The sequence below is a fragment of the Dromiciops gliroides genome, chromosome 1, assembly GCF_019393635.1.
Source record: "Dromiciops gliroides isolate mDroGli1 chromosome 1, mDroGli1.pri, whole genome shotgun sequence".
NCBI classification, from domain to species: domain Eukaryota; kingdom Metazoa; phylum Chordata; class Mammalia; order Microbiotheria; family Microbiotheriidae; genus Dromiciops; species Dromiciops gliroides.
In genome coordinates, this window is record NC_057861.1 from 319,560,002 (window position 1) to 319,578,943 (window position 18,942).

An 18,942-nucleotide genomic window follows, 5' to 3' on the forward strand; every position below is an offset into this window, starting at 1 on the left:
TCAGGGACTCACTCTCCCAACTTGCTTAGACCAAGGACGTGGAAGAAAAGCTATCAGAACTTAGAATCATTGAAGGTCAAAGCTGAAAGGGCCCTTACAGAACATTTTAGCAGTGCCTGGAACATAGTAGGCACTTAATAAATATTCATTGACTGCCTGATTTAGCTCAAATCCATCACTTGGTAGATAAAGACATTGAGGCTCAAAAAGGGGGATGACTTGCCCAAGGTCACATCACCTTTTCACAGAATAATTTGGAATAGAACCCAGGTCTTTTGATTCCCATTCCAGGGTCCTTTCTATATCACCTTTGTGAGGGTATTCTAGTACCTATGTTCCAGGTCTCTCTCTGAATACGACATTGAATTGCCAGAACTGATGCTGTGCTTCAGGCTCTCTTCCTTCTCCAAACACAAATCACAGCTAGGTGCCAGTGTGACTTTAGCCTGCCTTAGAAGAGGTAGTGTGTCAGAGCACAGGATATATTGTGCAGGCCCACTGTGCAAACAGGCTATGTGTGAAGTATTTTGTTCAGTTATGTGTAATGCATTATGGGAAGGATAATGACAGGAATTCTGATGACCTGGGGAGTGAGGAGCCTCAAGATTCATGCCATAGGAGGATTAATGGAAGGAATTTAACTGGGGTAAGAGAAGACTTAGGGAAGCCATGAGAGCAAGTATTTGGGGGCCTATCAAATGGAAGACTTGTTCTACTTGTCCTGACAGGGTAGAACTGAGAATAATGGATACAAGTTTCAGAAAGGCAGGTTTAAGCTTGATATAAGGAAAACAGCTTTCTAACCATTAGAGCTGTGCAAAAGAGGGATGGATTGTCCTTGGAGGCAGTCACTTCTCTCTTACTAGAGGTCATCTAGTGAAAGTTGGGTGACCATGGGGAGATTCTTGGTCAAGTTGGACTAGATGGTCTTTGAGTTTCTTTCTTCTGAAATTCTGATTTTGTAATTGTCCCAACCAACGAGTGTCATGGGTCTTCCTTTGCTATCACCAGCTCCCAAGTTGGCCACCTGGTGACAGGGAGGTCACTATGTTATGAGATAGCTAATCCAATTATGGGGTAGTTCTTGTTAGAAAGCTCTTCATAAAGGTGATCCTCACACATCCTCATTGGAAATGTTTTTCTCTGTCTTCATAATTTAACTATTGAACATTTCTCTTTTCTCTTGAGCTGTCTTCCCCTGAGCATTTTATTATTTTTGAATAATGTTTTTTTTTCCCTAATTACATGTAAAACCATTTTTACTCTTTTTTTTTTTTCAGGGCAATGGGGGTTAAGTGACTTGCTCAGGGTCACACAGCTAGTAAGTGTCAAGTGTCTGAGGTTGGATTTGAATTCAGGTACTCCTGAATCCAGGGCCGGTGCTTTATCCACTATGCCACCTAGCTGCCCCCCATGTAAAACCATTTTTAATATTTGTTTTTTTAAATTTTGGATTCTAAAATTTTTCCTTCCCTTCCCTTTCCCCTCCCTGAGTCAGTAAACAATTTGATACATGTGCAATCATGCAAAACATATTTCTATATTAGCCATGTTGTGAAAGAAAACACAGACAAAAAACCATGAAAAAAATAAAGTAAAAATAGTATGCTTTGATCTTCAGACTGCATTGATTCTTTCTCTGGAGGTGGATAACATATTTTCATCATGAATACTTTGGATTGTCTTGAATCATTGTATTGCAGAGCACAACTAAGTCATTTATAGTTGATCATTGTATAATATTACTGTTACTGTATACAATATTCTGGTTCTGCTCACTTCACTTTGCATCAGTTCATATAAGTCTTTCCAGGTTTTTCTGAAATCATCCTAATTGTCATTTCTTATAGTATGGCAGTATTCCATTTCTATCATATACCGCAACTCATTCAGACATTATGTACCCTTATTATTTTAACCCATTTGCATCCTACTTGTCTTTTGTTTGAACCCTTTGAAATCTGCTTTCCCCAAATCTAGGATATGTATCAAACTAACTCCAGATCTCCTCTCCTCTAGTCTAGGATGGAATGATCACTTCCCCCAAGATTTCTATCACTTCTACTCCAGCAAACAGTCCCACCCTGTTAGTGAGAATCAGATTCAGAATATAATTTCTCTTTGTTGGTTCTTCTGCCTTTTGAAACTTGAAATTATCACTGAGGAAAGTCCACAAAGTATTAGCTTCTCTACTTTTGGCAGAGAGAGAAAAACAGATATACACACAGATAGAGATAGTGAGAGCTCTAGTATATGTCTGGATAATTGAAGTCACCCATCACTACTATATCAAATCTCTATGCAAGGCTTGAGATTTCTTTCTTAAACTACTCATCTATTTCTTCTTTCTATTCAAGTGGTCTATAGTATATTTTGATAACAACATGACTTCTGTTTCTTCATTAGGGTCACAAAATCATAGATTTAGAAATAGATAGAAGCTTAGAGGCCATAGTCTAACTCCTTCATTTTTTTTTTTTATTATAAAACTAAGGCTCAGAGAACATAACTGACTTGCTCAAGGTCACCCTTTTATTTCTTATTTCATTTCATTTATTTATTTGGGTTTTTTTGGTGGGGCAATGAGGGTTAAGTGACTTTCCCAGGGTCACACAGCTAGTAAGTGTCAAATGTCTGAGGCCGGATTTGAACTCAAGTCCTCCTGAATCCAGGACCGGTGCTTTATCCGCTGTGTCATCAAGCTGCTTTTAGTAAGAAGTCTCATTGGTCTTGTTCTTAGTTGCATCCCCACAAGATAAGTTGATTCCATCTTCTACATGGTATTTCTTCAAATATGACTACTATCATTCAGTTCAGTTTCAAAAACGTATATTAAATATCTTCTAGGCACAGAGGGTGGGCCCTGAGGGAAGATACAAAGTTTAGGTCCCTGCCCTCATGAAACTTGTAGTCTAGGAAGAGAATCAGATACAATCATATCTTCCCTAAGATTTCTCCAGATTAAACATCCCTATTTCCTTCAATGGAGCTTCCTATAACATGACTTCCAGACCCTTTCCTATTCTGGTTGCTTTCCCTTGGTTATATTATATCTCAGAAAAGTTACTGCAGCAATTGAACCCAGTGCCCTAGCTGTGGCCTGACCGGGGCAGAGTCAAGTTGGATAAGCACCTCCCTCGTGGTGGATGCTACAGTTCTATTAATACAGCTTTAGATCAGTAGGTCCTGGGGAAATGCTTTCAGATGCCTGCTCACCTCTAGTGGTTCTTAGGAAGCACACTGTGCTACCTTCCCCCCAGCTCTATCTGGGATGTGCTCCCTTGTCCCTTGCCCTCTCAGCAGAAGTGGCAAAAGGCATTCATCTTTCCTGCCCATTTAAGTTACATCCTTTGTAACCAAGACCATATTCTCTACCTCCCCTCAGGGAGTTGAGGGAGGATCATGGGATTATAGAATTAGAGGATTATAGATGTAGAGCTGGGAGTGACCTTACAGGTTGTCTAGTCTACCCCACCCCTAGGGAGGCCTCAGGAGGTTATGTGATTTGTCCATAGTCACACATATTTGAACCCATGTTCTCTCATGCAATATCCAGCTCATCCTAAAGCACTGCGCTACTTGTTGAGCAAAAAGAATTTGATGGAAGGTGAGGATAGGGAAGGGGTTTGAGACACATTTTATTCACTGATTCCTCTGCTGCCTCTGCTGCCAACAGCATAGCTCCCCCCATTGTTGCCTCCCATGCCACTGTTGGTGTAGTCCCATGTCATTTGCTGACATCTGTCCTACAAAATTTTAAACACTAAATGACACAATTTAAAATGTGGAAACAAAGTCATTAAAATAAGTTGAGATGAAGACATACCAGAAAGCAAAAACCGGTTCATTTCTGATACTATATTGCATTGTATATTGGGGACATAGAGTTGGTCCTTTTAAGAATCTAGGCTGGCCTTGGAATTCCCTAGTCCTAGTTGAATAGAGGTTGTAGAGTTCCCGACTGGAGAATGTATTTCACCTGTCCTAAAGACATCTGAATCAGAATTCTATTCTCACTATTAGGCAGGGAGCAAGCAGTGTGGGGTACTGGGGAGAGCCCTGGGGGAGCCCTGAGACCTACCTAGGTTTCAGTTTCAACTCTGTCCCTGGTTGCATGACTGTGGACAAGTGACTTAGCTTTTCTACCTCAGGATCCTCCTCTGTCAAATGGGGTGATAATGCCTTTCCCACTTATCTCTCCAGGTCCCATAGGGAGGAGCAAAGTAAATAATACATGTAGAGGTGATGGATTATCACTCGCATTCTAACTGTGGCTCACCATCTCTCCTTAGGACATGCCCTACAACCGCTCTCAGTTTAAGAAGTGTGCAGTCGTGGGGAATGGAGGCATCCTGAAGAACAGCCGGTGTGGGAGAGAGATTGATAGTGCAGACTTCGTGTTCCGGTAAAAAGCATCCTTTTCTCTTCCCTGGGGTTTTGGGGATAGTCTCAGGGCCCTGGTGCTTCTACATGGCTCTCTGAGATTTTTCCCTGTATCATTCCATAGGGATGATCATAGATTCTTTTATTTTTTATTTTATTTTATTTTATTTTTAGTGAGGCAATTGGGGTTAAGTGACTTGCCCAGGGTCATGCAGCTAGTAAATGTCAAGTTTCTGAGGCCAGATTTGAACTCAGGTCCTCCTGAATCCAGGGCCGGTGCTCTATCCACTGTGCCACCTAGCTGCCCCGATCAGAGGTTCTTAACTTGATTTTTAAAAAATTGATTGATGTATTTTACTATAATTAATTTGCTTTACAATCCTTTGTATTGTATTTTACTCTGTGGGGAAAAGTACAGTAGTAGGTGATGGAGGAGATTAAAAGATGGGGTCCCTGTCCTCAGGATGCTCATAGCCCCCACTTGGAGACATCAAGTGATGGGCACCTTACTCCTTCCATTCTACTGTTGGGTAGCTTTCATTGTTAAGAGGTTTTCCAAACTTTGAGCTGAAATTTGCTTTTCCACAAGTTTCACCAAAATATGGTTCCTGCTGACCCTTCTTTCTAACCTGATTTCACACTCTTCCCCTTAATATGCTTATTCCAATTAAACTAATAGCTGTTGGGGGCAGCTAGGTGGCACAGTGGACAAAGCACTGGCCCTGGATTCAGGAGGACCTGAGTTCAAATCTGACCTCAGACACTTGACACTTACTAGCTGTGTGACCCTGGGCAAGTCACTTAACCCTCACCACCCTGCAAAACAAAACAAAACAAAAAAACTAATAGCTGTTATTCAACCATATCTTGCTAGGTAGTAGTGAATAGAACACTAGGCCTGGAGTCAGGAACATTCAAGTTCAAAGCCAGCCTCATATACTTACTAGCTGTGTGACCTTTGGGCTCATCACTTAACTTCTGTTTACCTCCATTTCCTCTACTGTAAAATGGGTCTAAAAGCACCTACCTCCTTTGGTTGTTGTGAGGATCAAATGAGATAATATTTGAAAAACTCTTAGCACAATGCCCAGCACATAGTAGGCACTTGATAAATGCTTATTTGTTTGCTTTCTTCCTTCCTCTTTGTCCTCCATATATTGGGGCAGACAATCCCCTTTGCCTCGGGCCTCTTCTTCTCCCTCTGTTGGATTCCTTTTCTTCCTTTCATGAAGCCTTCTCTGATCCCCCTGCTGGCTGAAGGTGATCTTGCCACTCAAATTTTCCTAGAGAATTTTGTTCAGATATCTGCTTTGCTTCTATTGCATTCTACCTTGTGTCATAATTGTTTGTGTTCAGTTGCTATCACGGTATAGTGGAAGGAGTACTGGATTTAGATTCAGGAGTTACCATTGGGTAGTTTTTCAGTACTGTCCAGCTCTTGGTGACCCCACTTGGGGTTTTCTTGACAGAGATACTGGAGTGGTTTGTTGATTCCTTCTCCAGGTCATTTTACAGATGAGGAAACTGAGAGATACACAGTTAAATGACTTGCCCAGGTCATACAACTAGTAAGTGTCTGAGGCCAGATTTGAACTTGGAAGATGAGTCTTCCTGACTTCTGGTGCTCTAATCCATTGTGCCACCTAAGTGCCCTAGATTCAGCGAAGATAGGTTCAAATTCTGATTCTACTAACTGTGTTACCTTGGGCCAATCACTTACATGTCTGGGTCTCATTTCCTTCATCTTTAAAATGGGAATAATAATGTTTATACTATCTCACAGAGTTGTGGGAAAGTGAACTATAAATCTTAAAGTGCTATTTAATGTGGGATATTTAATTTCTGTTTAATTTCCCTTTCTACATGTTATATGACCTACCTCCTGCCACCTCCCCCCACCCTTAGATTTTAAGCATCTTCGCAGCAGGGACTGTGATTTTGTACCTTGTTTTCTTCTCTGTCTCTGTCCCTCAAATGTCAGTGTATTGAAGCTCAGAGGCAGTCACATTTAGTGTAGAATTCAGAACTAAGAGGGGTCTATGAATTCATGAATCAAGGTTCCTTGCTCCCCTATGGATGGGCTTGTGGAGAAAAGACTGGACAGTTCCCCTTCAGGCTAGATTTTGGTTGACCAGAGGGAAGCAGTCAGATTAACCTCCACAATATAATAGGAGAAGCCTCCAAAGATCTCCATGAAATCTCTGTCATGAGAGCTACTAGTAGGTTAAGTAAGAGAGACTGACTTGGAGAAAGAGGGCCTTGGTTGAGGTTTTGTTTTTTTGGTTTTTTTTTTTTTTTTTTTTTTTTGCGGGGCAATGGGGGTTAAGTGACTTGCCCAGGGTCACACAGCTAGTAAGTGTCAAGTGTCTGAGGCCGGATTTGAACTCAGGTACTCCTGACTCCAGGGCCGGTGCTTTATCCACTGCGCCACCTAGCCGCCCCCTTGGTTGAGGTTTTGGATCAAACCCTTTTAGACTGTGTGATCTTGGAAAAATCATTTACTTTAAAATGAAAGCCCTTTGAACACAAGAACTATTTCATAATTTGTCTTTGTAGCCTCCGTGCCCAGCATAGTGCCTGGCACATGATGATGATAGTTATAATGATAGATTAATAAATCTTAATTAATCAAATTTAATGAATGATTGCTGAATCGAAATGAATTTCATCTCAACTTCCTCATCTGTAAAATGGGCATAGTAATAGTTCCTTTTGGACTATAGAAGATACTTTATGGGGTTGTTATAAACTGTAAAGCCCTATATGACAAACTAGTACCTTTGCCAAGAAACCCCCCAAATATGGTCATGAAGAATTGGACACGACTGAAACAACTGAACAACAACAACAAAAAATTCCCTACATAAAATAGGCCCATTATTATTTATTACCTCCAGAAGGCCTTTATTAAAATGTATGTATGAAGAGGACAGCTAGGTGGCACAGTGGAGAAAGCACTGGCCCTGGATTCAGGAGGACCTGAGTTCAAATCCAGCCTCAGACACTTGACACTTACTAACTGTGTGACCCTGGGCAAGTCACTTAACCCTCATTGCCCCGCAAAAAAAAAGAAAGAATATGTATGTATGAGACCTGGCGTCTCTCATTAATGCAGTTTACCTATCAGATCTGTGAGTTGTCACCTTGGGCCCAGAGAAGACTTGGGGTATGGAAGGAGGAGGAATGGAGTGGAAGCAGGTAGGTGGTAGAGGGGAACCCTGGGGGACCAGGTTGATCAGGACAAGTGTAGGGCAATGGGACATGCAGGGTGGATGTTTGGTGGAGGGAACTCTGAAGACAAACTATACAATAATGACTAAATGCCTGCCCAGTTGATCACCTGGTAGATATAACAAGTGTAGCTATCCAATCTGGTGGTGTAGATGTGAGTCAAAAATTAAAGAAGAAAAACAACTAAAAAAACCTTTGCTCAGTCATCTGAAGAATGCAGACAGAAGCAGATTTTCTTTCCTCAATGATCTGTATAATTGTAACTATGCAGCTCTGTCCCACAGCTGGCAGATTTTAAAAAGAAAAGATTTTTAAAAATTCCAATTCAAATCCTACTTGAAAATCATACAAATCTGAGTTAGTTCTGAATTGTGTGGGGAAAAATCTTTCTCTCCCCACGTTCCCAGTGGATATTGTTGTTTTTTTTTTTAAGGCAATTGGGGTTAAGTGACTTGCCCAGGGTCACATAGCTAGTAAGTGTCAAGTGCCTGAGGCCGGATTTGAACTCAGATCCTCCTGACTCCAGGGCCAGTGCTCTATCCACTGCTCTACCTAGCTGCCCCAGATATTGTTACCAAAATGATTTTATGGAGAGGCTTGTGATGAAACATGTAACAGTTTCAGTTGTGGGGTGTGTGTGGGGGTCTCTTGGCCTTTCTCCAGATGTGACGAGAGTGGTAACTTGCTAGCAGGTCTCCTTTTGCTCCCTGCCCGAGAATGGGTTTGTGTGTGAGTATTCTTGGCTCTTGGCTACAGGAACAGGGAGCCTCCTGTTTCTAAAGGAACAGAAGCCGCAAGCTGTCTTTGCTCTGTTCTTGGAAACAGGGAGTTAGTTGTGAGCTGCCCACCAGCTGCTGGGTACTAGACCTCTCTTGCCAACAATGGCAGGAAGATGCTTTCTGCCTTTGGGTACTTGATCCTCATAGCCCCAAGAGACATCATCAGGGGCTCTAGTGGTTAAAGATGATTCCATTAAGTCTGGGGGTGGTGGCACAGGCCTGGAGTCTGTGCTACTGAGGAGGCCAAGGTTGGTGGTTTACCCAGGTTTGGGAGGTCTGAGATGTAGTAGGGCTAAAGCCAATCAGGGTATCTACACTAAGGCTAACACTAATATAGTGAGTGTTATAGTGAGTCTGGAAGTTGGGAAGGGGGGGCCGGAATGCCTAATGAGGTGGGAACTGGCCCAGATCAGAAATGCCAATCAGGAATGGGATTAGTCCTATGAATGGCCATTACCCTTCCAGCCTGGGAGACATAGGGAGAACTGGTCTCATTTTTTTTTTGTTAAAGGACCGGTTCCTTTAAAATGATAGCAAACACAGAACCTGTGAGCATGTACTGGATTAAGAACAGATGAAGTCCCCTTTTTGGGAGATTTTCTTTAGAAGAGAAACCCATGTTCCTAAAGTGTTCCATTTAATTAAAAAATTATTTAGCATCTATTTTGTGGGAGTCTGGGTGATAGACAATGCGGAGAGAAAAGATTAATAGGATGTAGGGCCTGCTTTCAAGGAGTTTGTAATATGAGCCTAGGATCTAATTGGGAGAGGAGAAGCACAGGAATGACTAGGATATGAGGGACCACAAGATAAGCTCAAAGTAGTGCCCCCCCCCAAAGTGCTAAAGGAAAGTTATGAGGTAAAGGTTGTTGTCTGAACGTAAAGGAATGGACTAGCTTTTGAGATCTGTAAAACGGAAGAGGGCCTCAGAGACCATCAAGGTCAATCCTCTTTTTACTGATTAGAATGGTTAAATGACTTGCCCAAGGTCACACAGACAGTAAGCTTCAGAGGTAGAATTTGAATCCAGGCCCTCTGATTCTGCTGTTCCATGATTATCCTGGAACTTATCTTCAGAAGATCTAGATTTGGATCTCAGGTTCATCAGTCTTTCACTGTGTGACCTTGGGTACTCTTCTCTAGGCCTCAGTTTCTCTAGTTGTTAAGCAGAGATCGTGCAACCTCTGCTACCTACCTGAGGATACAATGAGATAAGAACATTGCTAGCAACATCAGAATATAATAATAATCCATTATAGCTGGACAGTGGTTTACAGTAGGTAAACTACTGACTGATTTATAAAGGGACTTTCACATGCATGATTTGATTTCTACAATAATCTTGTTGTTGTGAAGCAGCAAGGTATGGTCCCGTGATCTGGACTTCGGTTCAGGATGCCTGGGTTCAGTACATGACTTACTAGCTTGCTTTACTTCTCAGCTTAACACACACATTTATTAAGCACCTAGTATATACACGGTGGAGAGACAGCTTGTCATTATAGTGGATGGAGATCCTGCCTCAGAATCAGGAAGACCTGGATTCAGGTCTCACTCTGATACTTATTGGTTATGTGACCTTGAGCCAATCCTTTAATCTCTTAGTGCCCCCGGCAACTCCATATGATTTTAAGAGGCAGGTGGGAGTTTCCTCACCCTTTTCCCAATGAAATAACAGTTCCCAACCAAAGAAACCATGTTCAAGGCTTTGTAATAGGTGATGGGGATACAAAACCCCAGAAATGACAGGGTCCTTGTCCTCAGGGAACTTACACCCCCTTAAGTTATGCAGCACAAAATAATGTAGGCCCAAGAAAATACTAATTAATAACTAGGAGGGTCAGGGAAGGCTCGATGGCATAGGTGGCCCCTGAGCAGAGCCTAGAAGGAAGATGAGGATTGGGGAGGGGGTTGGCTGAGGAGGGAGCTCATGCCATAGCTGGGGGACCGCAGGGCTGAAGGCACAGAATGTCAAGATAGGATAATAGCGGGGGCGGCTAGGTGGCACAGTGGATAAAGCACTGGCCCTGGATTCAGGAGTAACTGAGTTCAAATCCGGCCTCAGACACTTGACACTTACCAGCTGTGTGACCCTGGGCAAGTCACTTAACCCCCATGGCCCCGCAAAAAAAAAAAAAAAAAAAAGATAGGATAATAGCAAATAGGCCAGTTTGACTGAAACATAGAACGCATGAAGGGGAGTAGTAGGAAATTAGGCCAGAAAGATAGGTTGGAGTCAGATTGTGGAGGGCTTTAAATGCCAGGCAGAAGAGCTGGTGGTTTGTCCTGGAGGCAACAGGGAGCAAATGAAGAGTTTTAAGCAGAGAATGTCACAGGCTGACTTGTGCTTTGGGAAAATTTGTTTAGCAGCTATGTGGAGGACGGCTTGGAGAGGGGAAGAGACTGGCAATAAGGAGAGTGGTTAGGAGGTTATCTTGATTGTTCAGGCAAAAGACAAAAGGGGCCTGAACTGGGTTGTGCTTGTGTGATGTTAAGGGCTAAAATTCTAGCTAGTCTGTCTAAAATATTTAATGAGTGGTCGCCAATAAATTATAAGCTTTAGCAAGAGTTAGACTTTTAAGCATTTATTAAGGAGAATAAGAATTTGGTAAAGAGAGAGAAAGGCCTAGATTCCTATCTATTAAAGGGAGAGCACATTTCTAGCTCCGCTCTCCACCAGAGTCCAAAGGAAAGAGCCCCAGACTCCGCGCCAGTCTCTTCCTTCCTCCTCCCACTAGTCCGCGTCACTTCCTGATACCAAAGACAAGACTCCTGGTCTTGCCCTCAAAGACCTTCGCTTCATGGGCAGAACTCTTCTACAGTTAGTATCCAGCAGGTGGCGTTATTCCAATCGTTACAGTCCCCCCTGTTGTTCCTCAAGAAACAAAATGTTTCCTTGATGGAACAGTAAAAAGAATATAATAACTATTGATAACTAATAATATGTGAACAACAATATAGAAAAGGAAGAGAGGAAAGTTTTGTCCAGAGGGGCGATTTTTTTTGTCCTCATGAACCGACGCTTTGACATTAGTCTTGCAAAGGGAGGGCCTCTGCAGAGAATACATGTTACAGATGGTGTATATTATAACAGAAAGAGAAAAAAACAACAAAAACAACAAATCAAAACTGTTCATTTAAAGTCTCTGAAAGTCTTTTCTCAGATGTCCTCTAGGTGTAGTTGTGGAATGGAAGTCTTTTCAGGGGTTGATGTGTGGATGCTGGTAATCAGCCAGGAAAATTTCCTACAAAATTGAGCTTAACACAACTTTAAAATAGCTTTGTCAATAATCAAATCAAACAATGAAAGTTCTCAAAAACATGTCTAAGGGAATTCAGAATCTTAGTTGTTAACACATGAAACATACAATAAAACAAAAATTGAAACATTCTTTAAAATTATATATTACTATAGTCCCCCCTTTTGGAGGGTAATTGAGAAGACAATTGCTGCAATATTAATTATTAAAAATAATTTTTATCTTTGTTTCATCACTTTTTGCATCATCTGCCTAATCATCCTCATGCCATTATGAGAAATTTAAAATCTAATATAATTAGTAACAGATGTCAAGGCCAAATTCAACACTGTTATTTATCATGACACCTGAGATAATTATGGGGGTTACCATAAAAGAACAGAGAAATGATGGGATATGAGCATTCCCACACTTGAGCAATATGTACTGCCCATACAGTATGCCAGGCTTAAAATAGGTGGATGGAATATACGTCCATGCCACCGAACATATTGGAAGAAACTGAGTCAGACTTAATCAGATGCATGGGATTGAGATGTCCATGGCATCAGGCATATAGGAGGGAGCATAGAAGCCAGGTGTAGAAGTGAGATGGGTGGGATCAATACTTCCAGCCATCTGTACAATATTGTGGGGAAAAATAAAATAAAATATTAAACCAAGAGAATCCAACCTCAACATTAGTCAAAAGCCGTTCCCTCGGCCATACCTTGACTTCATGCATGTCTCCCCTCATGTGACAGTTCAGTGTCTGCTCTTGCATGTATTCCTCTTGTGATTGGATGGCATCTTGGCCAACTGGCATCTGATAACTCAGAATAAAGGCAATTAATGTCTTAAATGATAAGTTCCCATAATCCAAGTCTCATATGTATTTAAAAATTGAGGATAATAAATGATTGCAAAAAATGTGAATACATCTTGACTCAGAACACAATATATAATTATGCAACAATTTCAAATAATACCCCTTTTTAAAAAAACTTAGTATACAATTACTTTTGTGAAAAATCTGAATATATTTAAATACAAGTTAAAGCATAACAGAATCTCAAAGAACTTTTTTTTTTTTTGAAAAAAGAAAACTTTACAAATGTTCCCCTCTTTTTTTTTTTTTTTGGAATGTGCTTATCAAAAATAAAACTTCTAGAATCAATTTACACTTGCCATGGCAACCAATCTGCCAAGGAAATGCTTTAAAGAGTTTGATCAAATAATCAGTTGAGAAAAAATAATAAAAACAAACAACTCAGAATATGGGAGCACAATACTCCTAGAATTAACATTGTATAATAAAATCAAAACCATCTTGCAATGTTTCAAAATTAGATAGACAAATGAATAGAAGAAAATACACATGGAACAATAAAAGACAGTGAAATTCAAACTAAGGAAGTCTAAATGAATGTGAACTTAATATTAATAAGAGTATTATAAAATATAAACTTGATCACATGACTATAAAAAGCTTTTACAAATATTCTCCTTGTTTTAAAAACTAAATATAAAACACAATCTCAAAAGCATGAAAATCTCTATGAAAATAAACCCATACCATTAATTTCAAAATGTATATGTAATAGCATAGAAATCCTATGTAACCTCTGAACTGATATTAATACTCTGAGTGAATTCAGAACACCTTTGATTCCGATATCTAAAATCCCCAATACTCATATCAATACCTTGCTGCTTACTTCTACATTTCTGTAAAATATATACCCTTCCATGGCAAAAGAATCGGAGTCTTGAACTATGTTGATGATTGTCATTCTTATTCGGCTTAAGTTTTTCTTCTTTAACCCCTCTATATTGTCTGTCAGCCTTTTCACCATACAAATGCTTTATAAGATTACTAATTAAAGACAAAAGCAGGTTAGCAAAATTATGAACAAAACGAGCATATCTGGAATTTAAAGGGTTTTCTAAAGTTGTCTCAGAAGCACAGCCAGGCTGGGGAAGGGCTGAGCCTGAAGCTGCAAATGTAGTTAGAGAAAGTTGCGCATGCGCATTAGATCTTTGGACTTCCCGGGCCCGGGAAGCAATGGGCTTGGCCATGGGAGGAGTAGAGGGTGGGGTCTGGAGAGGAGGGGAGGGACCAGAGCAATTTGAATCAGACTTGATTTTGAACTCAGGCCTGGATTCCTCTTCCCCCACTTTGCCTCCAGGTGCTAGGGGATTAAAAGCTTCTAGAGGGTGGGTCATTGCCTCCAGGCATGCAAAATTAGAGCAACAATTAGTGTAAGAACTGGGAAAAGCTGCAGGAATCTCTTCAGGTTTCTCTGAAAAAGCATGGTTGGGAGAGGGGGAGATATTTCTTTGTGGGAGTACATCGCTGGCTCTTCTAACAAAAATAAAAAGAAAAATAGAAAATCCACAAAAACAAAGCATTAACATGATCTTATCTCCCATTTGTCTGGTTAAACAGACTAAAATCAAAAATAGGATAATTAGGGAGTTTAAAAGGTCCATTTGAAAAAATTTAAAGGGAAAACACCAGGCAATTCAGCAGTACTTAAGATTTAAAGGGTTAGGGTAGGGAAAATTTCTTACCCAACCGGAAGATCAGAAGTGAGGTTCAGCTTTCCTCTTCGTGGTCAGCCATCTGTTAAGGGCTAAAATTCTAGCTAGTCTGTCTAAAATATTTAATGAGTGGTCGCCAATAAATTATAAGCTTTAGCAAGAGTTAGACTTTTAAGCATTTATTAAGGAGAATAAGAATTTGGTAAAGAGAGAGAAAGGCCTAGATTCCTATCTATTAAAGGGAGAGCACATTTCTAGCTCCGCTCTCCACCAGAGTCCAAAGGAAAGAGCCCCAGACTCCGTGCCAGTCTCTTCCTTCCTCCTCCCACTAGTCCGCGTCACTTCCTGATACCAAAGACAAGACTCCTGGTCTTGCCCTCAAAGACCTTCGCTTCATGGGCAGAACTCTTCTACAGTTAGTATCCAGCAGGTGGCGTTATTCCAATCGTTACAGTGAAAGAATCCAAGGGATGTTGTGGCAGTAGAATTGACAAAACTCGGCAGCTGATTGAGTATGGAGGAGAGTGAGGGACAGGAAGATTCAAAGAGGTTTCATGGTTGTAAACCTGAGTGACAGGGAGAATAGTGCTTTTGTTGTTGTTCAGTGGTTTCAGTGCAGTCCGACTCTTTGTGACCCCATTTGGGGCTTTCTTGGCAAAGATGTTGGAGTGGTTTGCCATTTCTTTTTCCAGCCCATTTTACACATAAGAAAACTGAGGCAAACAGGGTTAAGTGACTTATCCTGGGTCACATAGATTTGAGCTCAGGTCTTTCTGTCTCTAGACCTGGAGCTCTATCCACTGTGCCACTTACCTGCCCCAGGGTAGTGTTATCCTTGAAGTAAGAGAGAGGTTTGGAGGAATTTAAAGGGGAAGATAATGAGTTTCATTTTGAACATGAGTTTGAGACTCTAGGCTTTTGTAGTCAGGATACAACATGTCCAGAGTCAGTGCGGATGCTGAAGTAAGCCTATATTTATTGTTGGGAACTTATTTTCTTGGAGCCCAAGTTCATTAGAAAGAGAAGCACCTATATGAAAGTTGAAATGAATCCACTGCTCACCCCTCAGAACTCCCAGCCTCATATAATTCTGCATTACATCATTACCTGCAGTCACATTGCAAGTAACCTAATTCTTCTGACTGATCCTTCCCTGATTAAGGCTTCTTGAATTTATCTGGAACAAGAGGTCAGGTGAGGAATAAGGCCTCTTTCATTCCCCTGGAGTGAAGCTTGTGGCCAGACTCTCTCTAGAAAAGAGCAAGACGCTGTCCTATATCTCACTGATTTCTGATTTTTCTCATATGTCTGCCTCTCCCACTGGTTCAGGATAAAACTCACATAGCAAGCTAAGCAAACTCCAACAGGGATGGCAAAAGAGGCAGGCCAGCCATTAAGGACAGTAAGGCAGGGATGACCACAGCAATGATGATTATAGAATGTAAGCTTGTCAAGGGCAGGGACAGTGTTGTTTTTCTTTTTCTAGCCCCAGAACTGGCCTTCCTTTTCCTTTTTAAAAAATTTGCATTATCTATAAGATTTTAGTCAGGAATGACCTTGAGGTATAGAACATGGGTGACTAGGTTATTGGCAGGAAGTTGGTACCCTTAACAGAAAAGAAGTATTTAGGGGAAGGGAAATATATATCTGTGTAAATGTGTATATACACACATATATACATATATATATAATATACATACATACATGGAGTAAGAGAATTCATTCCATTTTTGGCATATTGAATTTGAGGTCCTATAGGACTTCAAAGAAGAGATATTATTTTAGATGAGTTTTGGGGGATTTATTGGAGGCAGGAAAGGTGATCGGAATTTCTTGTACATTTTCCCACCATAAAGAAGTAAATGCCTTCAAAATGGGTGATTTTGTGAAAAGTCAATAGCCACACCAGAGAAAATTAAAGAAACTCTCCACACAAAACTTCTATATATTAAATGAAATTTATTGGAGGGATATTTTGTGGGGCCAGTCATTTGGTCCTAGGACCGATGTTAAGGTAGAGGAAATATAGTTGCTGATGATGCATGGATCCTTCCAGGTGAGGGCATGTTCCCCAAGGCCTGTAGGTTTTGGGTTTCGTGCCTGTTGTTGATCCCACTGTATAAACAGTAACCATTCAGATCCCCCCCCCAAAACCTCAGCACAGAAATGGAAGCTTCTGGGACTCCCTTATATACTAGAGAACCATCTTCTCACATGGGCTATGATCTTCCTATCATTCTTTTATCCTTCTTGCTCTTGCTTTGACTTTTATAGCATTTTAACTGGTGGAGAAACAAAGTGTTATGTGCCACCATTGTCCCCAAATCTTCTTTAGGCTTTGAGCATTGCAATTTATTGAGAGGGTGGAGAGGGAAAATATGGGCTTGACCTTATTCATTTGTCCTGTACCAACCATACAGAAATGGGGGAAGGCTGTTATCAAGGATTTGAGCTGGGGGCTGGAAAACTCTCTGGTCCATACTTGACCATACTGTGGGACTACTTTTTTTTTGTCCAGATGGAAAATATTTAAGGTGCTATAATTTTTAGGTGTAGAAAGCCTGGGCCAAAAGGTCTCTTATAGTTCAGGATTATGAGGAGTAAGCTGAAGAAAAAAAAAATTATGTCTCTTTTTTTTTTTTTTTGGTGAGGCAATTGGGGTTAAGTGACTTGCCCAGGCTCACACAGTTAGTAAGTGTTAAGTGTCTGAGGCTGAATTTGAACCCAGGTCCTCCTGAATCCAAGGCCAGTGCTCTATCTACTGCACCACCTAGCTGCCCCCCAAAATTATGTCTTAAATCTACCCATGGATAAAGTACATGACTGAACTCAACTCTCCCAAGATGGTCTCTAAAGCCAACTATATCAGTGTAGTGAATGGTTTAACAGTCATTCAGGGCTCTTGGCCAATACTTTATAGATTGGAATGTCTTGATTTGTGAGATGGGCTGACATATACAACACAGGGAGTCAGAGAGGGCACCCCTTACAGATGTCCAACAGGTTGGTGGTGATGCAAGTTCAGGAGAGAGATTAGAGCTGAATACATAGATTTGGCAGTCCTCTATGTAAAGGTTATGACTGAACCCATGAAATTTAGTTCCCAGAGATTATAATAACTAATAAGATCCCTGAGTGAGGGTGTAGAGCAGTAGTTTTCAAAGGGTATGTTGTGGCACAGTAGTGAGGCCAGGTATGCTGAGAAATGTCTACTCATATAGTCAGTCAACCAATAGGTATTTATTAAGCACCTACTATGTGACAGGTACTGTTCTAAAGGCAAAAGACAGTCTCTGCTCTTAAGGAGCTCACAGTCTAATGAGTGAGGCAACATGCAAAATAACTATATATAAACAAGCTATACAGGATAAATTGAAGATAATCAACTAAGGGAAGACACTAGTAGTAAGAGGGATTTGGGATCTTCTTGTAGAAGATGGTATTTCAGCTGCACTTGAGGAGGACATTAGGAGGGGGAGCATTCCAGGCATGGGGGTATGATGTTTAAAATCTAATGTGGGTCCTTACTTGCCCCTCCCCCCCAGTTTACTAGCTAAGATTTACTGATAAATTCAGCAAGAGTTTAGGCTTTTAAGTATTTATTATAGTGTATTAGAAGTTAGTGAAGAGAGAGAGGGTAATAGCAGATCTCTTATAGAATGGAAAACCCTAGCTTAGATCTATGCGGGATAGCCCTAGCAGTCCACGTGAAGTTCTGCCACCACACTGAAGCCCTGGACAAAAAGAGGCAGATCCTCAGAGGCTTCTCCCAGAAGCCCTCTGTGAAACAGGAAGCAGGGCTGTCCATACACACAGCTTCAAGCTAATTGGCTGGTAGCTTTGATTGACAAGACTACAGTCGGTTCTATAGATGTACTTCCGGACACCAAGTCACATGCTTTCTCCTCAGGGCAGAGCTCTGATTCTCACAGGGGACAGCCAGTGAATATGCCTTGAGGAGTCAGATGGAGTGTCCAGTGTGAGGAACAGCAAGGAGGCCCCTGTTACTTGATCACAGAGTATATGGAAGTAAAGTGTGAGAAGACTGGAAAGGTGGGGGTAGGAGTAGGATATGAAAGGCTTCGAATGCCAAACAGAAGATTTTGTATTTGATCCTGTGAGAGAAATGATTTATTGGACCCCAATTTTATTCCAATCAATATTAATCAGTTAAGTATGATTCCATAGTGGTAATGATTGTTAACAATTATGAATGATATCCTTATCTACTAAAATATGTTTAGTCAGTTTAGTCAACTAGTATTAATATAAGGATAACGTAAAGTAATGCATGTTTTATAGACATAATATAGGGATAATTAGATAAGATAGATTCTTTCTTAAAGTAGATCTCAAACTTGAAAACCTATAAGTTCACTGTTCACTATTTATTTACTTTAGTTATAAAGTACACTTCTCTAACCACAAGAATGCTGATGACCAAACCCAGTGTGGGTGGGATGTCTTGATATGATTCCCAATTTATTTTTGTATCTCCAGACCACCCTCTTGCTCAACATGAGGAGAGGCCCATCTTATGACCACTTAGTGGAGATGACCTTTGCCTTGCCCTTCCTGTGACCACCCATGCTGATGCAGCAACATGTCTGGTCCTCCTGGAAGGCCAAAAGCAAAGTCCATTAACCAATGAGACTCTGTATTTTATTTTATCTCTTCTGAAAGTCTGGATATAAATCCCTATAAAAGTAAGGCCTGTGGAAAGGCAGCATTTCAGATCATGTGGAAGATCTGTGGTCCCTTTATTG

The 18,942-nt window shown here is 40.9% G+C and overlaps 1 protein-coding gene across 4 annotated transcripts in view; it reads left to right on the forward strand.

Annotated features, from left to right (window-relative positions):
* ST8SIA5 (ST8 alpha-N-acetyl-neuraminide alpha-2,8-sialyltransferase 5) overlaps positions 1–18,942 on the forward strand; it is a 142,880-nt gene that overhangs the window by 105,749 nt on the left and 18,189 nt on the right. For all 4 annotated transcript variants that reach the window (XM_043979208.1, XM_043979209.1, XM_043979210.1 and 1 more), the window contains one exon: positions 4,293–4,405. In XM_043979208.1, coding sequence (XP_043835143.1) covers positions 4,293–4,405 — 113 coding nt within the window. The remainder of the gene's footprint in view (positions 1–4,292; positions 4,406–18,942) is intronic.